The sequence below is a fragment of the Manis pentadactyla genome, chromosome 14 (assembly GCF_030020395.1).
Source record: "Manis pentadactyla isolate mManPen7 chromosome 14, mManPen7.hap1, whole genome shotgun sequence".
In the NCBI taxonomy this organism is placed as follows: domain Eukaryota; kingdom Metazoa; phylum Chordata; class Mammalia; order Pholidota; family Manidae; genus Manis; species Manis pentadactyla.
In genome coordinates, this window is record NC_080032.1 from 59,275,986 (window position 1) to 59,303,258 (window position 27,273).

Below are 27,273 nucleotides of genomic sequence, written 5' to 3' on the forward strand. Positions count from 1 at the left end.
ACCAACAGGCACATGAAAAGATGCTCCACATTGCTAATCATCAGAGAAATGCAAATTGAAACCACAATGAGATATCACCGCACACCAGTAAGGATCGCCATCATTGAAAACACAAACAACAAATGTTGGTGAGGTTGTGGAGAAAGGGGAACCCTCCTACACTGCTGGTAGGAATGTAAATTAGTTCAACCATTGTGGAAAGCAGTATGGAGGTTCCTCAGAATGCTCAAAATAGAAATACCATTTGACCCAGGAATTCCACTTCTAGGAATTTACCCTAAGAATGCAGCACTCCAGTTTGAAAAAGACAGATGCACCCCTATGTTTATCACTGCACTGTTTACAATAGCCAAGATATGGAAGCAACCTAAATGTCTATCAGTAGATGAATGGATAAAGAAGATGTGGTACATATACACAATGGAATATTACGCAGCCATAAGAAAAAAACAGATCCTACCATTCGCAACAACATGGATGGAGCTAGAGGGTATTATGCTCAGTGAAATAAGCCAAGCGGAGAAGGACAAGTACCAAATGATTTCACTCATATGTGGAGTATAAGAACAAAGGAAAGCTGAAGGAAAAAAACAGCAGCAGAATCACAGAATCCAAGAATGGACTAAGAGTTACCAAAGGGAAAGGGACTGGGGAGGATGGGTGGGAAGGGAGGGATAAGGGCGGGGAAAAAGAAAGAGGGCATTACGATTAGCATGTATAGTGCGTGGGGGACACGGGAGGGCTGTGCAACACAGAGAAGACAAGTAGTGATTTTACAGCATCTTACTACACAGATGGACAGTGACTGTGAAGGGGTATGTAGGGGGGACTTGGTGAAGGGGGGAACCTAGTATACATAATGTTCTTTCTGTAACTGTAGATTAATGATACCAAAATAAAATAGATAAATAAATAAATAAAAAGTCAAAAAGAAAAAAGATGTGGTACATATACACAATGGAATATTACTCAGCCATAAGAAAAAAACAGATCCTACCGTTTGCAACAACATGGATGGAGCTAGAGGGTAGTATGCTCAGTGAAATAAGCCAGGCGGAGAAAGACAAGTACCAAATGATTTCACTCATACGTGGAGTATAAGAACAAAGGAAAACTGAAGGAACAAAACAGCAGCACAATCACAGAACCCAAGAATGGACTAACAGTTACCAAAGGGAAAGGGACTGAGGAGGATGGGTGTGAAGGGAGGGATAAGGGCAGAGAAAAAGAAAGGGGGCATTATGATTAGCATGTATAGTGCGTGGGGGGAACGGGGAGGGCTGTGCAACACAGAGAAGACAAGTAGTGATTTTACAGCATCTTACTACCCAGATGGACAGTGACTGTGAAGGGGTATGTGGGGGGGACTTGGTGAAGGGGAGAGCCTAGTAAACACAATGTTCTTCATGTAATTGTAGATTAATGATACCAAAAAATAAAATAAAATAATAAAAAAAATAAAGAGCTCAACTCAGTGTTCTTGGCAGAGGCAGAGATGCTAATTCTCAATGTACCTGCAGGGAAAACAAGCCAGATAATAAACCCTTTCCCCCCAAAGAACCTTTTGCTGTCAATTTCTTTGGTCACGTTGAATCCACAGCAAACTTGTCCAGGGATGAAACCCATTGGCAAGACACCTGATCTTAAGAAATCTCTACTGCCTTGTCAAGGTTAAGTCTTCTTCATACAAAGTCACATAGTTTAAATTATTTGCAGAGTTTTGAGTCCAACTAGATAGCCAGAAACTCCTTACCACACAAAGAAAACAGAGCAGTAAAAAAATTATTCCAGCATTATTACATTACTTTTGGGAAAGCACTCTATAATTCATGGATGAGTCACTGTGGAAATAAAAATGTTAAATAATGGATAGGACTGTAACTGAAAATCTTGAGAGCTAATTACGCTAACTCAAAGTTTCTGCTAACTCCTACAGGAATATTAAGGCTACACTGGCAGCAATTACTTATCCAGATGAAAACTATTACCAATTGTGACCCAGTTTCTAAAAAAACTGTATAGGTTCCATGCTCCTTTCTCTTCTCACAGCATGTTATAAAGTGCATTTCATACTTCAAAAGTTGTTATACAATATTATCTGTACTTATGAATATCTGACATGATTCTAATTTAATTAACATTTATTGAACAGCATACTTACGTCAGATACTCTTGTCTATAATTTTTATACACATTATCTCCTTTAATGTCATGTAACTGTCACAACCATAAAAGCATCTTCTCTACTGAGCAGTTGATAAAACTTAGATGAAGACTCTTTGCTCTTCATATATAAGCACTGGTTTTATACTGCCTAACTTGGAAAGAACATTAATTAGTCAAGTATTTCTCATTCCCAGAGGCACCTAACCTGGTTATATAAATCAGTCTCAAATTCGGGCATCACAATCAAGGTGAAGTCTCTTAGAGCTTAGAGAACTCCATTAGGAAAACTGACAAAGACAAAATCAGACAATTTTAGAAATAAGACTCTCTAAAGACCACTTTGACCAACTCTCTGGGTTTTACAGATAAGAAAATTGAGTCCAAAAAGATTAAACAATGTACCCATGGTCATACACCTAGTTACTGAATTGGCACAGCCAGAATCAAATGAAAATTCAAGTCTCCTTTTTTAAAATTCAGTGCCTATCCACTACACCAGTGATTCTCAAGCTCATCATACCCAATGACCCCCTCCTTGTTTTGTAACAAATATTTTGTAATGTACCCTTTACTAACCTGAAATAGAATTCAAAGATAACAAGCCCACCCTCACAGTCAAAAACAAAAATTAATGTAATGCTTTATGAAAGAAAATTAAGAGTTTTCTAACAAAATGATATGTATATTGATTTGCGTATGTTGTGGCACAACTACACTAAGAAACATGCACTCGCTAACAGAGGCTGCACAGGGGGCTGCACTGTCAAACAATGCAATGCTGCTGTTGAAGTAACTTTCTAAAACACTAAGAACTAGGTAAAGTTCCAAACAAATCAAGATATAATGTTCCATCAACTTACACAGTAGTCCCACTGCTGGAAAATTCAGTGTACACTGAAGCCATTCAAAAAATGTTAATGTACTTACGCACATTTATGTGGCCTAGGCTCATGTCATTATAAACAGATTTTTCACATACACAGATTTCTGTCAAGATATCTGAAAATTGTATGGAATGAGGGAGAACTTTTCAATAAACAGGGCTATCCTAAGCATTGCAGGGTTTCTAGCAACCCTAGGCCCCTACCCTAAATTCAAGAAATGTCTTCTGCATCCAAGTTATTCTAATAGGAAATGTTCCCACAACTTTCCAACAATTGAGAAGCAATATACTACATCTTGAAAATAAGTACCTATTGTGGAAAATAATAAAGGGAAATTTTGTGACCCGGCATTGGGAGGCCAGCAGGGGAAGCCCTCATACCCACCATTCCTTGTAAATTTCAGACTCCACTGGAAGAGATGGATGCCATATTGTTTTAATTAAATTACTCCCCAGTAGGAAGAAGGAAGGTTTACACCTTCTGCCCAGAAACAGCCAAGCCAATGAGAAGCCATGATACTCTGGATCCCCCAGTTGCTCCAATGGATTTTTTACTTAGAACAGCTGTCCCCTTCTCTACAGAAGAGAGTTAACTGCTCCCTTTTGTTCTCTGGACTTACCTGTGGTTTTGCCATAGCTTGCTTGTCTGGACTGCAAGTCTTTGCTATTCCTGAATAAAACCTGTTTTTGCTGGTAAAATAACTTTAATTTTTAAGGTTAACATTATCATCAGAAATACCAAGAGAGATTCAGGAATTTATCCACTGCTATTTAAGTAATTTCTTTTTAACCTGCTCCATCTCTTGAAAATGCTCTGTACTATATGTAACATGTTTTCATAGAGGAACAAAAAATATACCTCATGAAATTACAGGAGAGGAAAAACTGGAAACACTTATTGAGGTATGCTTCTCTCCTAAGAATCTGGCACCTCTTCTGAGTTCCTATGTCCATGAAAAAGAGCCACATGGCAAGAATAAGTTACTAATTATTCAGGTTATCAAATCTATGAAAATTAATCAAAACTAAGAAAATTTTTTGAATATATTCTTCCAATTTCTCAGATTTGAAATATTACATGACAACAGTCTTCACTTAGCTCCCCAAAAAGTTTTTCTTTGAAAATAGAATGAATGCCCTACGAGGCTTACAATAGAAACACAATACAACTGTGTAAAAAAAAAGTTTTTTTAATACTATATTAAAAAAATACTTACCTATGATAAGCTAATCAAAGCAGTTTTGCTTTCATTTTAGTACCATTATCTCCCACCAACAACAGGAATATTTGACACTGATGTACAAAGAAAAAATAATATGTAAATACCTATCTGAAACTCTACTACAAATAAACTATAACATGCCATTACTTATATCTTTTGACAATGAAAATACCTGAATTATAGATACATTACAACTCTTCCTAGATTTCACAAAATGTATAAGAAAAGTTCAATATAAAAATGAAGACATGGAAAAATATTTCCTTCAGTTTTGCTTCCAAAATACTAAGAAAATGAAAGACAAATGAGAATTTGTCACAAAAATTTACAGTGTGAAGGAAAACGAAGAGGTTAACTGGTCCAAATTCCTGCTTCAGGGGAAAAAAATGTACTGTGTAATAAACAATGACCACCTGTACAATACTTACTGGTTGCTCAACTGTAACTACTAGCTAAGACAATCCACCCAAGAACCCCTCTGAGGACAGAGAAATATATGCGACAAGCAGCAAAGACCACCATTGATCTCTCAACCTTTGAACAAGTTCACCAGAAAAATATAATAATACAAACTAGGTGCTCAATATTTGTTAAATCAACAAGTAAATATTAAATATTAAAACTACTATTTAATAATAGATTAATACATTTATGGCTTGGCAGAAAAAGGGTGGCATCTGTAATCACAATTTGTTTCTGAGAATGCACAACCAAAAAACATTTAACTACAGGTCTCAAATCAGGATTTTTTATTCAATGCCCATGAAAAAAATCATTCCAAAACTTTGAAGAAGTCCCTTCTCAGCTTTCTAGAACAAAGAAGATTTCTCCTATTATTTAATACTGTCTGGGCTGATTTTTTAGCCAATTTGGTTTTATCCAGTCTTTTCCCATTACTCACTATTACTTAAGAAATAATTTCCTAAACCATGGCAAAGATGGAAAAGCTTTGTAGGTGTAAGACCATAGCATTTTATTATAACATTGAACAGATAATAGAGGGACATTAATTAAATAATAATCTTGTCAAGACCCTTAGTAGTAACCTCTTACCAGAGTCAGAAGACCTTTGCGAGGGCCTTCCTGCCTTGGACATTTTACCGCAGTCAGTCAGATGACTCAGGTCTCTTTGCTCAACTAGTATCTTCAAAGCAGCATAAAGAGCTCCTGCTGCTTGCTAACATACGATGAATGCTTCAGTGAGCTCCATTTTAATTTAAAAGACTGAACTGACAACTTATGATTATTCAGACTTGGGTATATGGCTGAATTTTTCTCAAAAAGTAATCAAACTAACCTTCCACTATTAAGGCAATAGCTGACAATGTTTCTTGATAAAGTTTGAACTTAAAAGCAAAAATTAGAACTCAGGAAAATTAGTATCAGCCAGCTAGTGAACCTGACAGCTTACCAATACTTAGAAGACTTTTCTAATGAGCTAGGAAATTATGTTAATGAATGTGGACTTTAAAAATTTGTCTAATGAAATGTGTCACCTCTTGGAAGATCATTGTAATTCAGTGAATCCATATTTTCCAAATGCCCAATACAATGTGATAAATGCAGGAGAATATGTATTATTCATTTACATCCTCTACATGTAAAAGATCTGTTCTAAGTGCAAGATCGATAAATGCATTTTAATCTTATAAAGTATGGAAAGTTCACTGATAAAATTTCAGATTCCACATTGCAACTAACTTTAAGAAACTGACTTGCTGATGAAAATGTTCTAAAACTGGATTATGGTTATATTTGCATACCACAGGAACTGTTAAAAAAAATCAGTGACTGGTATACTTAAAATTGATGAATGTGCTTCTCAAAATGATTAACTCCCCAACAGGAACATATCTATTTTACATTTGATTTCATTTTCTCAGGGCATTCCACATGGTGCCTTTAATTAACACATCCATTTCTGTAACACTAAAAAAGATCAAATCTATTTGGAAAATAGTCTAGAGTATCAATTTACCCACAATATTCTGAATAATCATTCATAATTCATCTCTATGTTCAAACAGAATTACCAAAAAGTTAAATAGTCCAAAACAGATACCAGGTTTTAAGATCAGACTTTAAATGACAGTGAAACAATTAACAACCTCATGATTAAATTCAAATAATAATGGCTTTCAACACATGACTAATCAGGTTACAACCTAAAATTACACAAATGTTAATTGTCACCAGTGTCCAGTAAGAAGAAATGACAAAACAAAGGTTTAAACAGGGTAAGTTTATCTTTTTGTCTTTTTTCACCTGAAATTCTCTTGACCCCTAAATTTAAAAAAAATTAAAAAATCAGAATCCTGAATAAAATCAGACTCCAAAAAAGAAAAAGCACAAATCAAACTTTAAACTCACTTACCATACTATAATATTAAATAGAATGTACTCTGCTCACACAAAAACCCAATGAAAATGCTTTAAAACAATTATCATTAAAATAAACTTCCAGCTAAACTCAACATACATAATTATCACAAGGCAATACAATCAAAACAGAAGTATGACAACATCTTGTTAGATGTTGATTAGAATAAAAAACATAAATCATCCAAAACCTTCATTCTGCAATTCAACTGGGTCACAGCTGGACGTCCATTCTTCATCAAGAAACATACACTAAAAGCCTTCCTCATTCGCAATTTAAAGAAGGAAAAAGAAAAACCCTCTCCTGTTAAAGCATATATGGTTTCATCTCTCCAATGACCAGTATTTGAGAGTTGAGTAACAAAAAGAGTATGAGACATAAAAACAGCTGGTATTTATTTTAGAAAGAATCTTCCTAAAAAGGACTCCATAATAATGAACCACATACATTCAGCAATTCTAAACAAATGTGTTTTTACATTTGATATGATTCTAGACCAAGATCTCTGTGGCCCAATCAGATCAAACATTTAGCCTGCATCTAAATCCCCAGTCTCAAACTGAAATGGTTAAATTTGTTTAATTATTGTAAGTCCTGTTAAACCAATCTTCTTTGAAAATTGGAAAATGACCTCTGAGGGCTCTGGAGGGTATAATGAATGCAGAGTTTAATGAGAGCCCACTGCTGGCTCACTATAATCTATTAATTAGCATTCTCAGTTCTCTGTATCTCATTGCAGTGTTTCACTTTACTTTAAAATTGCACCCTTCGTTTTTTGGACTGAAGTTATACAATTTTAGGATTGTGTGGTAATTGCAGTGGATGCAGGAAGAATACATTTCTTGCCAGCACTGGTGTTGAATTGGGGCAAGGGGCGGAATCTAGATAAACGCATATGGCTTTTTGGAACCATAGTTGTGTGGACCATTTCCTTTCTACTGGGCTGAAATGCTGAGTCCCCACTACAGAATTTTTAGAGGAGTCAAATATTTTGTCCTTGAATGTAGCCTGATAATTGGAAAGGATATTGCCATTGCTTTTTATACACACAGCTTTTAAAGTATAGGCATAATTAGCTGCCTCAATTATTTGAAAATGAAGCATGCAAATAATTGTTTTCCCTCATTTAAAAAAAAATGGCCATTTCCCAGTTGCTTGATAATAAAAACTATCTCAGTGATAGGTATATTTTCAGCATCATCAGAAAGGTACATTGGAGGCTAGCTAATTCAATGACAAATCCAGTAACCACAATTCAAATTCTACCAAGATTCACTTTAAATTTTATAAATGTTTATACACATTACATTTACATTTATACAAACAGAAACTGTTGATCTATTCTTGAAAGGTAGAACCTTTAAAGCAAAGTGTTTTATTCATGTATAATCTTTACACAATACTTACAACAGATAGCTCAGCCACTTTTCAAATGCAAGTAAATTGTGATTTTTATTAACAATACATTTGAAATTGGATAGTAATTATGATGCATTATGACGCTTAACTGTCTTAATACATATGAAGTACCTCATAATCTGAGCACTGACATACCATCAGTACGTACTCCAAATTTATCACTCATTTTTACAAAATTAAAAGTACCTAATTTCCAACCCTAGACATACAGATACTGTTTTTCAGATCCATGGCACACTGACACTTTACCACATGACTAAATAAAACAAATTCTTTCCTCTCTTGATATTTACAATTCAACACTAAACTGTAAGAACTTTCAGAATGTACTATTATTTTATATTTAGGAATGATGAACTTTTGGTGTTATACTTCATTTTTCAACAATTAAAAATTAACTGAAGAAAAGTATGGCCCCATTCTGTCATACATTATCTGAATATTTTATCTTGTGCATAAATGATTCTCAAATTCATCTAGATGGCTTTTTTTAACTAAATATATCTAATATTTTAAACACCCCTTTTCTGTACACACATTCCTTTCACTGAAGGCCACTATCACAGTTAATGATCTTTATGTATAGAAGTCTGTCACAACCTTGAGGTGTAATATGGCATGAAACAGGATGAAAAGCACTGACTGAGCCCATGGGTCCCTTGTTTTTTTCCCTTCTTTCACGACTGAGCTCAAAAGTGGCAACAGAACCATCACAAATTCCCTATGCAGATGAGCAACAGACTAGTTTAAGGAGTAAATATGCTAAATCCTGAAGATACCAATATTGGATTATCATCAGAATCACCAGAAAAGCTTGTTTAAAATACAGATTCCTGGACTCCTTCTGCAGAGATATTTACTTAGTATGAAGCAAGGCCTGGGAATACATATTTTAAACAAATACACTTGTTGATACTGAAATACCCAGACAGCACTCAGGAACCCTGTCCTTATTTTTAGGATCTAACACTGGGGACTATTTTAATTATTCTCTTTCTTTATACATTTTTAAAGTCTTGAAGACTCAATGAACATCCTAAGGCATACTTTTTAAAATACATTTCCTCTTTTTTAAAAAGACTGGGCTTGTAAAAGACTTAAAGACTTAAATACACTAATAAAACATTCCAATTTTGTGTAATGACAAGCTTAACCATTGGTGAAGAAGTAAAAGCAAAGTAGTTTGAGGTTATGATATATCTGAGAAAGAATAAAATTATAATAATTTCTAGTTATTTTGAAATCTGATTCAAATAGATTCAAGGTTTAGTTTTTAATTCACAGTGTACTATCAAATAAACTGAAGATTTTTAACTGTGATATAAGTTAAATTTAACTAGTATATAGACATTAGTTTACAGACATTAAATATAATGATTCATGTATATATCATAAGGCTTTAACATACAGTAGAAATGTTAGTTTAAAAAGGTCACAATGTAACACCTATAACATTCCATTCATGCAAAATTTGTATGTGTGTATGCATACAAAGATATAGCTCATTAGGGAAAAACATAAAAATGTTAACAGTGGAATATCAAAGTTATAGAAGGGAGGATTTGGGGTAAATTTTGCTTTATCTATGTTTTTTCTGTATTATTTTTATGATGGGAAAAGAAGCTACTTTTATTAGTGCAAAATTAAGTCTGGGGCTTTAGCACACAGGACAATAATACAACTAGAGATCTTCAGGTAACCAAAACAGTAGATCTGATGCCTGAACTGAATATTAGTAATAGAATGGTAAAACAATCAACAGAAAACTTAGATTTACTTCATCAGAGACAGCGATCATTTCTAATTCCTTCTTTACATCTTGGTATCATTTAAGAAGATTGCTAAAATTCAGTTAGTTTATTACTTTCTTCATAATTTTTATGAAATTAAATAACCCAAAATATAACCCAAATATACAGCATAATACCAACAATGAGGTAGATATAGGAGAATTTTTTAAGTAGACAAATAATTCACTCACAAGTTTAAGAAATTTCTGAAGGTCTTTTAAAAGACAAGGATACTTAAGATTTTACTTGTTGAAGCTTCAATGTGATTTGTTCACATCTTTGGAGTCATATGAATGTAACATGACTATGGCCAAAATACCAACTATAAACTGGAAGAGTACCAAAAACTAACGAATGAAATTTTCATAAATCTAGTAAGATAGTGCTTAGCTCTTGAAATGCAAAGCCAATAATTATAATGCCTAGTTTTCTCTTTTTTTTTCTAGAAGCAACCAATCACACCAAGTGGCCTTTCTTCTACCTCAAATTTGAAGAATAAAATACCTAAGAAAAAAAAAAAAAGAAAAGAAAGCAAGCCTCTGAAGTTCAATATTCATGAATGTCAAGGGTAAGAGCTGCCATTCACTGCTGGTACTTAATAAATATTTACATCATCAACTTTTTAAAACTAATTTCCATTCTGTGCAGAAAGCATACTGCTTTGCTTTGTGATTATTTTCTTTCTTTTGTCTTTTTGATTGACTTTTTAAAGATTTCTTCTAGTAAATCTTATTGCTCCATGTAACACACAGTCCAAATAATTTTGACAACAGATCTCAGAGTGTGTTGCAAAATTATATTCTCACAAGAATTGAAAAAGGATGATATATGCTGAAAGACAAGAAGAGAAAGAGAAGACAGGTAAACAAGCCAAGAATGGTGAGCAAGCAGACATGGCAATTAGAAAAAAAATTAAGGCACAGGACTAAATCTGGAAAAGGCTGAGAAATGGAGCACAGAAATATTAAAATAAGTAGGAAGAGAAATAAACCAAGAACAGAAAAAACCTAAGGAAGAAAATGAAAAGAATGTCTCATTTCATGTATATCTATGAATTCAGTCAACAAAAGTAAATATACAGATAAAACTAACCTGGTTTTCCTCCTGCACAACTCTATACTGTTCCTTCCAAATAGTGATTTTGGAAGCTTCGTCTTTCCGCAAGGCTCGTTCTTTCTTCAGCTCTGGGCTCCAGAAGGTCTTGATGCTGTTCATAGAGGAACTTAACTTGCTCTCCTTTACTTCCACATCCTTCCGCAAGAGGTCATTTTCCCTCAATACCTCCTTCAGCTGCGTCTGCAGGTCCATAATTGTGTTATCTCTTGCCTGGCGAAGAGAGTGAGGGACAGTGGATGCCATACTCACAGGAGGGAGGTGATGCTCTCCAAATGCTATGGTGTCACTAGCAACCCCACTGCTCGCTATATTGGGGCTACTGCCCATAGCAGTCATCCTAACACCATAAGGCAGACGTCCCCCAGAACGGCCAAGTGTCATGGTGCTTTTAGGTGTTTCTGAACCCACATTTTCATGGTCGCTTAGGTACATAGGGCCAGATGTGGCATAGGCAGCATTTAAGGATTGAATATTCTCCATTGAAAGGGTCTTCCCACTGCCACCTCCAACACTGCTTCCAGAACTCCCTCCTGTGCTATTGGTTCGACGATGACCCAAGCGAGGGGAACGTGGAAGCCTAGGTGAACGCCCAGGGCTCTGGCTGCTCAGTTCCACCTTCCCAACTGAACGAGCACTTCCATACATGGCTGTAAGGTGAATTCAGGTGCCAGGAAAGGTGTTAAGAGAAAGTACAGTATGCAACTCCGTGAGGTTTCTCTATGGCTATAAGTCGGCTTAACACTAAGCAGAAAGAGCAGGTCCTCAGCTGCCCAGTCTTGAAGAAGTATCTTAGACCATTATCTGTAATGAAAAGATCACATGTTATATCCCCCAGCAGTAAACATTTGCTTTCTCAGATATTTTTCATTAACCCAACTTACAATCTCTCTGTCATCAATTTATTCATGCATTAAAAATTTGTTTATAGCACAATCTATTTCACAGTAAACATCATTTAAAAAATATTTCACATCTCAAAATGGAATACTGCAAACACTCAAAACATAACATGCAAATGGAGTAGAAAAAGAAACAAGAGGTATAAAGACTGGCAAGAAAAAGATAAAACTAATTTGAATATATGATTTTGAAACTGGAAAACCCAAGATGATCAGCTGACAAGTTAGCAGAACTAATAATAGAACCAACAAATCGGTCAGACACAAGATCAATATATAAATATCAGTTCTTTGTTATATATCAGTAATAACAGTGAGAAAATGAAATGTTAAAAATTCCATTCCAATAGCAACAAAATCATAAAAACACTGATATTAATCTAATAAAAATGTCCAAGCATTTTTGAAAAAAACTCATAAGACTTTACTGAAAGAACACCCAAACAAAAGTAAAGTTATCCATGTTCATGGATGAGAAGAACAATGTAAAGGTGTCTGTTCTTCCCTAACTACTTCCAATTCCAATGAAAACCCCTACAGGATTCTTCACATAACCCAACAAGCCAACTATAAAATTCAAATACAAGAGTAAAAGTACAAGAATAACAAAACTGGAAACAGAAGAAGAAAGATGTCCTTAAATAGCAAGATAAATTACAGGTCTACGATCTTTATTTGCAATGCAAAAATCCAAAATTCTGAAAGTAAGGCATTTTTTTTCATTTTAACCCATTTAGCAGCAAAACCTACTTGAACTGAAGTCATTTACTGTTTATATGTGTCCCACTTAGAGTGATTATTTATACACTCCACTGAGAAAACAATGTGTATGATTACAGGATACTGCCTAATGCCCTCAAGAGTATTACAGGGGGAAAAAAGGCTGGACTCCAAAACCACATCTGACCCCCAGGATTTCTCATAAGGACTCACACAGCCTTTTAAAGCTATAGTAATTAAAACTGTACAGTACTGGCCCAGGAATAGAGTCTAAATTATATATGAGTTAATATATCCTAGAAGTAACAATTTGAAACAGCGAGAAAAAAAAATCATTGAATAAACAAGGTTTGAACTGTTGCTCTTGAGAAAAAATTACATTATGAACTTCACATACTACACAGAAATAAAGTCTATGTACATTAAAGACGTAACTAGTAAAACTATGAGAAGAAAACAAGAGAATTTCTTTGTGAGCCTGACTTAAGGTAGGGCTTCTTTAACAAAAAGCAAAAACCATAGAGAGAAAAGAAAAAAACACTTAATTATGTCAAAATGACAAAATATTATATCAAAAAATACTATATGCAAAGATAAAGAAAAACCAAAAACTAGATAAAACTATATCTGACATCCAACCTAAGTGTCCATCAGTAGATGAATGGATAAAGATGTGGTACATATACACAATGGTATATTATTCAGCCATAAGGAGAAAACAAATCCTCCCATTTGCAACAACATGGATGGAGCTAGAGGGTATTATGCTCAGTGAAATAAGCCAGACGGAGAAAGACAAGTACCAAATGATTTCACTCATATGTGGAGTATAAGAACAAAGGAAAACTGAAGGAACAAAACAGCAGCAGAATCACAGAACCCAAGAATGGACTAACAGTTACCAAAGGGAAAGAGACTGGAGAGGATGGATGGGAAGGGAGGGAAAGGGGTGGGGAAAAAGAAATGGGGCATTACGATTAGCATGTATAATGTGAGGGGGGGCATGGGGAGGGCTGTGCAACACAGAGAAGACAAGTAGTGATTCTACAGCATCTTACTACGCTGATGGACAGTGACTGTAATGGGGTTTGTGGGGGGGACCTGGTGAAGGCAGGAGCCTAGTAAACATAATGTTCTTCATGTGATTGTAGATTAATGATACCAAAATTTAAAAAAAAACTATATCTGACATATGTATGAAGATCTGTATAGAAAAAAATATAAAGAATTCCTACATGGAAAATGCCAATTTGGAAAGAGCAATGGTCAGAGGGGAAGGGAACTTGTGTTGGAAGAGGAGGCTGGGAGGGAAATGTTTATGTAGGCTTAAGCTTCACTTATAAAGCTTTGAATTGTTTAAAAGGAAAGTATGTTCATATTCTACAAGTACAATAAAAAAAATTTTTTAATACACTACCACAGCTATCTACTTTCCACACTTCTCTCAAGGATAAATACAGAACTAAATAAACTACATCTCTGTGATTTCCCAGTGTTCTACCCAAGAACTGGCTTCGATCAAGTAACAAGTTTCAGCATACTAAATAATACTTTCAAAAATTCACCGTTATGTAGAATTGACTCATAAAAAGTGTTTCTTCATTGAAAATGCTATCCAAATAAATCATATGGTCAAAAATAAGATTTTAAAGGGACTATATAATCCAGTCAAACTCAAACAGGTTAAAGCTCTTCAGAAATATGAATAAACTGGCAGCCTCATCTCTGTATTAATGATTCAGTAAAGACTGTATGGGTAACAACAACAAGCAGGACAAGAACTAGAGCCCAAACCTTCAAGGTTCCATCTCAGAAACAGCAACAGTATATATACCAAGTTGAGAAACTACAATATTGTTAGTCATATTAGGAAATTCCTTCCGAGGACTAACCTAGCTGATGAAGTAAAAATCTCTTTTCATGATTAATCTGGACTGTAAGTCAGGTGACAAGAAATAATCTACATATTACTATTTGAGTGAATTCTATGTCAAGATCAAAGAGAAATGCAAAGGTTTTTTTTTTTAAGCAACTGAATATTGCTTAAAATAAGAGTCATTCATTATCCAGAATCCCTGAATGATAAAAAGCAACATTTAGTGTTTGCCATTGTGCTAAGAACTTTATTATAAGATTTAATATTTATAAGCCCCCTATAACACAGGTCCTTGTCCATCTCCAGTTTATGAAAGAAAGTGAGACATATATGTATTAAGTGACTAATCTGAAGTTACACAGCTATTAAGTGGTAGGGTCAATATTTGAATTAAGGCACCTATTTCTGAAGCCCTGGAGGCTCTCATCAATTCATCAATACCTATCACCATCATCTGCTGATGTTATTATTTCAGCTGTCCATGGGATATTAAAGGCTTCCACAGTTCTCAGGCAAGTGCATCCTACTAACCTAGCACTGCAAACCTAAACTTCAGGGCACAGCTTAGGTTTTCCCAGGTATAAAGCTTAGTCACACTTATCTTCCTATTAAGGAGAAAGTCTTTTTTAAAAGATGGTGGGCAAAAGAACAAGTAAAACTAACAAAATAAGGAATAATAATTTAGTCTCCAGAATCATTCCATCAGAACTTTAAACTGCCACATTCAAGAAAAAAAACTTCCCAGCTGTGCTTTTGTGCAGAACTCTATTTTCATGTAGTCAAGTAACTAAATTATGCTGAATAGGATAAGATGCCATAACAAAAATTCACACCAAGTTTTCAGCATTAGCAGGTGCACTCTAGTGTTCAATCCCTTTCAAATCCAAAATGGCATTTGCATGTGGAGTCTGTTATTATCAGAATTACATTCATTTATATGGCAAAAGAAGGAAACTCACTGGCTCTGTCTGAACCTCTCATACTGGCTTTTTAATCTCATGAGCTTCAGGAAAGAGAGTATCTTAAAAAATTAGTTTATTTTAAAAATATGCCAGACACACAACTACAAAATACTAATTCTTGGACTCTAAGTGGCTGACAAAAAGGAATTCTGAGCAAAAAAAGTTACACAGTATGATCTACTTTTAAAAAATTCTACAACTAATCCATTATGACAGAAAGTAAATCAGTGCGTGCCTTAGGATGGGACTGAGGTAGGCATGGATCATAAGGGGGTAGGAGGAAACTTCTAGTGTGATGAAAATGTTATCTTGAATGGGATGATGGTTTCACAGGCGTATACATGTCAAAACTTATCAAACTATGTATGTTTAACATGTTCAGTTTATTGTACATGTATATATACTATAATAAACTATGCCACAGAAGTTTGAGAACATAATTTCCCATTCCAAACTCCCTTGCCCTTGACTGATCCAAAAGACACACCTTCACTGATTATACATCTGGAATCCTGACTGCTACTGGAGAAAATCATGCAGCTGTTCATCCTGAGTCCAAAATGTTGCCCCAGAGCCGTACAAGTACCTTAACTTCCTATCCAATATTCTGTTAGCTCCCTATGTAGTATCTGCCTGTCAGACAGAACGCAAGTCTTCTGGGTCAGAGACAAGAGAACTTTACGCCTCACAGCACAGCAAGCACTATAAGCATCACACCGCACTGGCTCCCAAACTGTGGATTTTATCCCCAAGCCCCTCAAGGTGACTGAGAGGGGCCCAGATAGATGCTACACAGGCAGTGGGTTTGCATCACACCTGATGAACATTGCATCTTAGGAATTCACCACTTTTACAGTAAGCAGTAATCCTGCTCTGTCCCAAGAGGGCACATTACTTTATCCCTACAGGAGGGTTGCAACAAACACACCCTGAGAAATGGCCCAGGTTAAGAGCACTCAGGGCCTTGCATTCTTAGCATACCCAGAAAGGTGTGTAGGAAAGAAGAGACCAGGACTCACACTCCTGACAAGTATTTGAGGTAATTTTAAGGTACGTCCATAAATTCTTTGACACTCGTCCTTCAAGAGGGGAAGCAAATTACTCTCTCAATGTGAACTAGACTTACTAATTTGCTTCTGATGATGTATCACTTTCAAGATAAACTCATGAAAGACACTGGGACTTCTGTCTTGGTCATTCTCTTGGATCATACACTCTGGAGGGAGCTAGCTACCATGTTGTAAGACTATTCAAGCTTCCTTACAGAGAAGAGCCACACAGTGAGGAATGGAGGCCTCCTGAGAACTATGTGAGAAAGCTTGGAAAAGGATCCTCCAGCTCCAGTCAGTCCTTCAGATTACCACAGACTCAGCTGACATCTTGACTGCAACCTCATGAAATACTTGAGCCAGAAACACCCAGCTACAATTTTCACAACAACTGTGAAATGTTTGAGTTAATTTTAATCCAGAAAGTTCTGAAGCAACTTTTTATACAAGAGATAATAAAGTACTGTTTCCTGAAACTTTTGTTTCAGGTGTGCATATGCATATACTGTGCATACTGGATCACAATTAAAATGTTTCTTTCTACAGGTTCTCAACAATTCTCAACACCACTGCCAGAATGATCTTCTAATACAACAATTTTCCAAGTGGGTCAGGAACCCCCGGGGGTCCCTAAGACCCTTTCAGGAGGTCCATGAGAGCAAAACTGTCCCCATAATACTACATTATTTGCCTCTTGTACTGTACATTCTCACAAATGTATAGGTGTTTCCCAGAGGTTACCTGACAAATGGTATTATTCCACTGACTGTTAATGGAATGTGTGCCTGTGTACTCATATACCCTAAAAATTTCTGTGTTACTTTCTAGTAAATTAATAGTAACAGATACAGCCTACATAAACAAAGCTATTAATTTAGGGTCCTCATTAATTTTAAAAGTATAAAGGGATGCTGGAACAAAACAGTTTAAGAACCACTGCTCTAAAATTTAAATACGACATAATTGCTCAATCATACACCTACATACTTCCTTTGGTGGCTTCCCAAAATAAGAATCTCAATTCCCTGGCAGTGCATATAAGATCTGTCATGATTTGGGCCCTGCCTACCTCTCTAAAGGCAGGTTACTCCTTAACCACTCTCCTTTTCCACGTGATAACCATCATAAAGTACCTGCAATTTCCTGATACACCGTGCTGCTCCCTTGCTTCTATGACCTTCCTCTTCCTCATCAATTGGGTAACTACTTACTAGTCATTCCTCCAAATTAAGTTTAATAGTCTTAATCCCGCACAAACCCATAAATCTCAGTCTAATTTAGATGCCCCACTTATGGAACCAGGGGTTTTTTAAATAATGTACTTACTATGTTTTAGTTAATTACCTCCTTGAGGCAAAGGAATGTCTTATCTCCAAAACCTAGCACAGTGCCTAACACAAAGTATGCAGTAAATGTCTGCTGAATCTACAAGCTAACCAACTCCAAGTAAGATTAAGATAGTTCTTATATATTCAGAGGTGGTAGTAATCTTAAAATTAGTTTGTGGAAATTGCAACTAAATGTAATGAATGGCAAATATAATGAAAACCTTTTTATCATTTCCTGCATGTTAATATACTTTTTTCAAAAACTATAACCCAATTCCATAAAATTGACAGGCCCCCTCTCTGTATGTATTGTTAATGTATTTTTATCCTCTAATATTATGCCCTAAAAATCATGAAGAAACTTATTGAATGGCCAAGATTTCAATGAAAAAAAAACTGTTCTTGCATGAAAACAGGAAATTCTCTAGTTAAATCTTAATTCCAAGACAACAGAAGCTCAGTAAGAACAGACTAATGCCTCTCATTTTCTAAGAAAATAAATAAATAAAAATTCACACACACATGGCAATCATATGCAGAAAATATCATGCCTATGGATACAAACGTGCTCTCAATACTGAAAAATCTCTATTATCCATCAAGTTAATATTATGGCCAGAGACCTATCAAGTACTTAAAATGAATTTTCTCATACTCTATTATTTTGAGTTTTTAAAAACATTAACAAAGATCAGCACAGCATTTAAATCTTTGCAAGTCTGCCCAGATTTATGTTTTTAAAAATTTCCTAAAATCTAACAAGAACATTACCAGAAATCTGGTTTACCTTAAACATGGTGTTTATTAGCAACATAGTTCCACCATCAATTCATATTTCCATACTACCATAAAAAATTATAATTTTTAGAGCTTTTCTATTTTCACCAAAGCATATGCTTAAATTAGAAACAGAACAGCCTGAAAGCCTCAAAATACTTGGTTTCCCTATCAAGAGAAGGTATAACTCCTTCTCGAAAAACAAGGTCAAGAAAACTAAAATTCAGTTTTGGTGACATATATTTATAACAAATATTTTTTTTAATATACATAAGATAAATCAACATTTAAAATGATTAGGTTTATTTTTAAAACAAGTCTTTTTTTTAAACTTCACCAAATGAAGGTGAATGTCAGAAGTTAAAAATACAATTCCAAATTATGAAGCATGAGTACTCAGAATACATGGACATAGTTTTTATACCCTCTTCAACAGTGTTGCCCTTTGTACTAAACATATTAGTAACAATACACTCAACTATTAAACCAGAGCAAGTGTATAAAGGTACAGTGCACAAAAGTACAATCCAGAGACCTTAAATACATTTCATCTTAACAAGCACCATCTCAAATAATTCTTATTGTGCTCCTGAGGCTTAGTCATGTAGTGACAAGCAGGAAAGGTTGGGGCTGGTTCATTTCCACTATTTAACTATATAGCTTTCAACAAATGTATGAATCTCTTAGAGGCTCAATATACTCATGTATGAAATGGACAGAGTATCCTCTTCAAAGGATGGCTAAAAAGATCAAATCAGGAAGAAATTATAAAATATCTGGTTCTTGGTAGGTTTCAATAAATGTTAGTCATTACATTTCCAGAAATTTATCTTACACATTTTCACACAAGTGGGAAAACTGAGTAAGAATAAACTTCAGAATTCTCTGAAATAACAAGTCATAAATTATATAGCCTATATAACTATGGAATACTGTGTAGCTATTAAAAATAGTAAGATAAGTCTGTATGTACCAGTAAGAAAAGAGATACAAGATATACGAGTTACATTTTAAAATTTATTAAAAGAGGAAGACGAGAACTCCTGGGAAAGGTGGGTTTTTACATTTTTTTCTGCACTGAGGTTTTAACATGAGTAAGAACTATTTTATAACGTAAAAGGTAACTTTAGGACCAAACATATATATATAATTCATTTTTGACAAAAGTGCAAAGGCAATACAGTGGAGAAAGTGAGGCAATTAATCCCCACCACAATAGGAATCTGAACAGTACATTTTCATGACCACCACAGTCCACCCCTTGCATTGCATAATTATTTCGCCACAGAGGGACATGAAGCAGCTTCTCCATGATTCTCACAGGCCTCTGTTCATGAGAGGAATCATAAACGAGGAAGATTACTGGAACAAACTACAGCTGCACTTAATCTCAACACAAATGGTACTCATCTTCTTTGTCCTCTACCATTCTGAACTGCACTCATCCTGTTTCCACCTCAGCAGGTCTTGTGGCTTACCTGACGACAACCCAAACTATCGTTCCTAAGGGGCCTACACTCTACAATCATATTCATCTCAGGCAAGGGCTGCTGCACATGTCTATTCACAGTTAATATGGGGCAAGGGAGCAACAGAAAGTGCCCAGCTGATCACCTAGGTTCTACTACATGTATTATTCCCTGTCCCTATAATGCTCACAATAGTGGAAAATTACAATCTAAATGTCCAACAATGGGTACTGCCTACGTATGTTCAAGCACAACTATAAAATAGGTTACTATTTGCAATTGTTTGAATAATGTCCCCCAAAAATTCATGTCCACTAGGAGCCTCAGAATGTGACCTCATTTGGTAAATAGGGTCTTTGCAGATGTAACCAAGACAAGATGAGTTCATATTGGATTATGGCAGACACTAAATCCAATGACTGGTGTCTTCCTACAAGAACAGAGAGATCTAGTCACAGAGACTCACATAAGACAGACCACATAAAGATGGAGGGAGAGACGGGGGTGATGCAGCTGTAAACCAAGGACTGCCAGGAGCCACCAGAAACCAGGAAGAGGCACTGAGGGATTTTCTCTAGAGCCTTTAGAGGAAGCAAGACCTAGCCTGCACTAATTTTGGACTGCAAGCCTCCAGAACTGTGACAGAAAAAATTTACATTGTTCATTATCTCCAAGTTTGTGGTGATTCATTATCACAGATCTAGAACACTAATGTATCATCTCATTATAAGTGATGATGTGGAAGAAAAAGATGTTTGTGACCTATTGTCAAATCAAAGAGAATACAGAAAAAATTATGAACAGATTCCACCTGAGATTTTCTTTTTAAGTTACAACTCTGGGTAGTAAGATATCTGCTGGTGATCTCACTTTCTTTCTAAGCCATAATTTTTGATGTGTGAGCACATACTATTTTTGTAATCAGATCAAAACAGTAAAACTATTCTGGGGATGGGTGGTATAAAGATATCTAAAAGAAATAGTACTTGCCTACACAGCCTTGCCTCTTTTCAATCTACTGATGATTCTTAATTCTACCTATCAACCCATCATATATAAGGGATATGACACATTAACATCATCAATAATGGCAGTTCATTTTGCTAGATATTCTCAAATAAAGGGTGGGGGACATATTAGACTTCAGAGGCCAGAGGATCATTTTTTATAAAAGCCCCATATTCTAATGCCCTCTTTCTCCCTCCACGGCGCACTGAGAATCAATATACATTGTATGCATTTTCATTTTGTTTCAGCTTTTTTGAGACATAATTCATATACCATAAAATTCACCATTTTAACACGCACAATTCAGTTATTTTTAGTACATTCACAACATTGTACAACAATTCCACTAGACAACTGTACAGTATTTTCATCACTTCCTCTTTCCTGTTTCCCAGACCCTGGCAAACAATATACTTTCTGTCTCCATACATTTGCCTACCCCGGACATTTCATATAAATGGAACCAGACAATATGAGACCTTTGTGTCTGGTTTCCTTCATTTAGCATTATGTTTTCAAGGTTCATTCCATGTTGTAGCATGTATCAGTACCTCATTCCATTTTATGGCTGAATAATATTTTCTTATATGGATACTCTACATTTTCCTCAACCATTCATCAGTTGATGGACATTTGGGTTGTTTATATTATGAATAATCCTACTATGAACACTCATGTATAAATTTTTGTGGACATTTGTTTGCAAGTCTCCTGGGTATATACCTAAGAGTGAAATTACTTGGGCAACATAAAAACTCAATTTTAGCTTTTTAAGGAAATCCCAACTGTTTTCTAAAGCATCTGCAACATTTTACATTCTCAGTGGCAGTGTATGAGGGTTCCAATTTCGCCATTTCCTCAAACTTTTACTGTCCATCGTCCATCTTTTTTATTACAGACACCCTAGTGGGTATGAAGTGTTAACTTATTGTGGTCTTGATGTAATCACTTTTAATTTAAATGATAATCTTTAAAACATTATAAGCCTGTTTGGAGCCAAATATATTTGGTATCCATTTTTGTATTATGTGTTATTAATATATTTAGCCTATGACACTAAATATTACTAAAAAATGAGTAATACTTGCATGTAGAAATAAGAATTCAAACAATAGAAAGTAGAAAGCTGCCAATATCTAAAACACAAGGAACAATAAAAGCTGACAAGGATGCAGAGAAAGGGGAACCCTCCCACACTGTTGGTGGGAATGTAAGCTAGTTCAGCCATTGTGGAAAGCAATATGGAGGGTCCTCAAAAACCTAAAAATAGATATGCCAATTGACCCAGGAATTCCACTTCTAGGAATTTACCAAAGAAAACGAATCCCAGAATGAAAAAGACCTTATGTACCCCTATGTTTATCACAGCACTATTTACAATAGCCAAGATATGGAAACAACCTAAGTATGCATCAGTAGATGAATGGATAAAGAAGATGTGGTACATAGACACAATGGAATATTATTCAGCCATAAGAAGAAAACAAATCCTACCATTTGCAACAACATGGATGGGACTAGAGGGTATTATGCTCAGTGAAATAAGCGAGGCAGAGAAAGACAAGTACCAAATTATTTCACTCATTTGTGGAGTGTAACAACAAAGTAAAACTGAAAGAACAAAACAGCAGCAGACTCACAGACTCCAAGGGACCAGTGGTTACCAAAAGGAAAAGGATAGGGAGGGTAGGTGGGGAGGGAGGGAGAAGGGGATTAAAGAGCATTATGATTAACGCACATAACATAGGCGGGGGCATGGGGAAGGCAGCATAGCACAGAGAAAACAAGTAGTGACTCTACAGTATCTTACTATACTGATGGACAGTGACTGCAACGGGGTGTGTGTGGGAGGACTTGATAATATGGGTGAATGTAGTAACCACTATGTTGATCATGTGAAACCTTTATAAGATTGTATATCAATGATACCTTAATAAAAAAAAAAGTAGAAAGCTCGCCCCTTCAGCCCTCCTCATTAGGATAACCACTTTTGACCATTCTGCTTTTAATTCTACTGACTGCCTCTATACCTTTAAATTATTTAATTTTTTCTTCATAGCATTTATTACTACATAATATGCAATTTGTTTTGTTTAATGTCAGTCTCCTTCACTGGAACGAAAGCTCCATGAGAACAGTAAATTCTCCCTGCAGGTAGTCAATAAACATACATTAAATGAATGAGTATCTATTTATTGATTCATCTAAATTTTTAAATACATTTTGAGTCTCTCCCCATTAGTTTTTCTAATGGCTGCTTTTATAATTTTAACTAATAGACCTTTCTTATTTCTTCTTTTTTTGCCACCAAATTAAGCTCTTATTCTTCTACCACCCATCTCAGTCTAAGATGAATCTAGAGTTCCAGTATACCCAACTATCTCATATTAATCACCTAAACTATTACTTCTACATTGTATAGATGTATGACATTTATTTTCTGACCTATAATTGTCTTCTTTTGCCCACAAATCAATTCTAAAAACAGAAAGCTATTATGATATGATAATGTAAATATTACACATCGCAGAACCAGGTAGTAATTGGACTATGCATAATTCTGTTTGTTCCCTTCCTAGGATTTACTACAATTTATAATTATCTTCTTAATGTGTTTTGTCTGTATTTCTTACTACACCATAAGCACTAAGAAAATAGGATGTTTATACACACATACACACACCCTTGTTCATAAGTATATCATCCAGAGCCTTACTATGATACCTAGTATATAGCATGCATTAAATAATTCAATGTTTATAGACAAATAGATAAATCTGTAGAAGGAAGAAAATGGGAGAAAAGAAGAATGAAAGTCAGGCCACCAAGGATGTCAAAGCTAATCTACTTTAGACATTAAGTATCTTTATGTAACATCCGTTCACCATCACCCACCTGAAGATAGAATTAAAGTGAAGGAAATGAATCCACAAATTGTAGCAGTTCTACCGTCAGGAAAATGTCAACCAGAGTTAAAGAATTAAGAAAACAGTATCATGCTTCCGTAATTTTATAATTTCTACAATAAACATATTTTTACTAACCTATGTGTCTCTTTTTTTATTAAGGTATATTGATATACACTCTTATGAAGGTTTCACATGAAAACACAATGTGGTTATTACATTCACCCATATTATCATGTCCCCCCCATACCCCAATGCAGTCACTGCCCATCAGTGTAGTAAGATGCTATAGAGTCACTATTTGCCTTCTCTGTGCTCCACTGTCTTCCCTATGATACCCCCCACACCATGTAAGCCAAACATAATACGCCTCAATCCCCTTCTCTCTCCCTACCCACCCGCCCACCTCAACTCTTCCCCTTTGGTAACCGCTAGTCCCTTCCTGGAGTATAGGAGTCTGTTGCTGTTTTGTTCCTTCAGTTTTGCTTCATTGTTATACTCCACAGATGAGGGAAATCATTTTGTACTTGTCTTTCACCACCTGGCTTATTTCACTGAGCATAATACCCTCCAGCTCCAACCATGTTGTTGCAAACGGTAGGATTTATATCTCTCTTACGGCTGAATAGTATTCTATTGTGTATATGTGCCACATCTTTTTCCATTCATCTACCCATTTGTCTTATTTTTAAAAACCTTCTATATACATGGGAGGCAAGTAGGATTAAGTTTTTCTCCCTTAATTCTCTAGAGAAGTTCCCTCTGAAAAACTTCAACTTTAACTCCTAACAGTGGAAGCGCTTTTTCTGTCCCTTAAATACAATATATAGACGGTCATAAAGAGGTAGTAACAGTGACAATAAGCTACTTCAAAGCCTCCAAAAGGAGCCAGGGTAATGCTGCTGAGGCAAAAACAGGAAAACATGGAAGGTGGAAGAGACATAGCTGTAAATGTCAATTTTTTGTGATCTAGGGTTTTTCTTAACCCTAAATCATACTCCCATATTTTCCCACATCTCCATGAGGTCTTGACACAAAAAAAGAACAAAACTGAGCTCAGACCTAGCCACTACTACATAGTCACATGACAAAGTTTGTCAGCTAGGTCAGGAAAACCCTAAAGAGAACACCAGAGGGATTAAAGATGGCAGCATGAGAGGTGAGACAGAGACCTCCTCCTAAAACCACATAAAATATAATTTAATACAACGAATCCTGAAAGGGCAACAGGAAAGAGGCTGCACCAGACTGCATTCACCTGGAGAAAAGAGCAGACCTCACAGAACAGGGTAACGTACCAAAGCTATGACCTGGCAGGACCCAAGCCCTTCCCCTACCCCAGCTCACCAGCGGGAGTAAGAGAATCAGAACGGGGAGGGAGTAGAGGCCTGGGACCGCTGAACACCTAGCCCTGGAGATCTGCTCTGGAAGCATGAACCTACATTGCATGGTGCTCTGGTAATTTAGTGTGGTTGGAAAGCTAAGACAGGCAGAATACCTGGAGAGACAGAGATTCCAGCTGCTTGTGGAAAACAGGGATTCATATCTGGCTGATCTGGGTGTGCAGTCTGAGAGACTTCCTAAAAGCAAGAGGGCTGCTAAAGGGGCAAGGACTACATGAGCTCACTGCTCAGGAGAAAGGACAGAGACACAAAATTGTCTCCATGCACTCTGCCCAGCAGGTTGGGAGCTTAAATGATCTTCAGGTGCTCCAACCCCCTGGCTAGCTATGCAGCTCCATCCCAGCTAGACTACACCTGGCTCAGGCTGACAAACCCGCAACACCTGCCCTGGCGTCAGGCCAGCCAGAGGGAAGCCCTGCCTAAAGCAGCTACAAACACAAAGAATAGAGGCTTACACCTGTGTGTTCACCCACTGGTTCTGGCACTGGACAGACCATAGCAGCCAGAAAGCAGAAAACAGCTCTTTCCTTCCCCCAAGCACCAACAAGGCCACCCTGCAACCCCCGACACATTGCTCCAGGAGCTCAGCAGCACCAGAGAGGAGAGCTTCTGGAAGCTAGAGGGCACCACAGACAAATTATGAAATGTCAAAGGAACCTGGTTCAAAGTAAAATTATTAATACAACACCTGAGAAAGATTTAAATGACATCGACCTCATGAATCTTCCTGAAAGGGAGTTCAAAATAAAAATCATTAACATGCTCATGGAGGTACAGAAAAATATTCAAGAACTCAGGAATGAATTCTGGTTGGAGATCCAATCGTTGAAGAGCACAATAGAGGATATTAAAAGCAGATTAGGTACAGTGGAGGAGACAATAAATGAAACAGAAACTAGAGAAGAGGAATACAAAGAGATAGGCACAGAGAGAAAAAAGGATCCCTAAGAATGAAAGAATACTGGGAGAACTGTATGACCAATCCAAACAGAATAATATTTGTATTACAGGGGTAACAGGAGAAGAAGAGAGAGAAAAAGGGACAGAAAGTGTCCTTGAGGAAGTAATTGCTCAAGACTTCCCCAATTTGGGGAAGGAGACAGTCTCTCAGACCATGGAGGTACACAGATCTCCCATCACAAGGGACCCAAGGAGGACAAGACATATAATAATTAAAATAGCAAAGATCAAGGATAAGGACAGACTGTTAAAAGCAGTAAAGAGAGGGAGGCGGAGCCAACATGGCGGCGTGAGTAGGACAGTGGGAATCTCCTCCCAAAAACATATATACTTTTGAAAATACAACAAACACAACTAGCCCTAAAAGAGAGACCAGAAGACGCAGGACAGTGGCCAGACTGCAGCTACACCAGCGAGAACCCAGCGACTGGTGAAAGGGGTAAGATACAAGCCCCGGCCCGGCGGGGCCCGAGCGCCCCTCCCCCCAGCTCCCGGCGGGAGAAGAATAGGCAGAGCGGGAGGGAGACGGAGCCCAGGACTGCTGAACACCCAGCCCCAGCCATCCGGGCCAGAGCACAGACACAGTACATGCCCAGGGGGCCCTGGATACTGGGGGAACAGGGAGTAAGACCTCTGAGCGGGTGCCGAAGCTGATGCCCCTGTGACAAAGAAAAGCGGGGGCTTTTTGAAAGTCTTAAAGGGACAGGGACTTAACAGCTTGACGGAAACAACCCAGGTCACAGTACAGCAGCTGGAAATTACAGGGAAAACCGGGTGCACTAACCCCCTGGGAAACAGCTCTGAGACCCCTCACGGAGGCAAACAGTCAAGCAGCACCCCCATCCATTACCCCACCAGGCGCTGCGAAAGCAGAGAAGCAGCCTGAGACAAACTCCGCCCACAGAAAGGGAAATTTCTCCCTTCCGGCCAGGCAAGACA

The 27,273-nt window shown here is 36.6% G+C and overlaps 1 protein-coding gene across 15 annotated transcripts in view; it reads right to left on the bottom strand.

Annotated features, from left to right (window-relative positions):
• The window catches only part of ERC1 (ELKS/RAB6-interacting/CAST family member 1), a 730,429-nt gene that overhangs the window by 671,037 nt on the left and 32,119 nt on the right, over window positions 1-27,273 (bottom strand). For 14 of the 15 annotated variants that reach the window (XM_057492538.1, XM_036907416.2, XM_057492537.1 and 11 more), the window contains exon 2: window positions 10,954-11,778. The exons of the other annotated variant lie outside the window; for it this stretch is intronic. In XM_057492538.1, coding sequence (XP_057348521.1) covers window positions 10,954-11,622 — 669 coding nt within the window. In that variant the 5' untranslated portion in view covers window positions 11,623-11,778. The remainder of the gene's footprint in view (window positions 1-10,953; window positions 11,779-27,273) is intronic. 15 annotated transcript variants of the gene reach the window in all.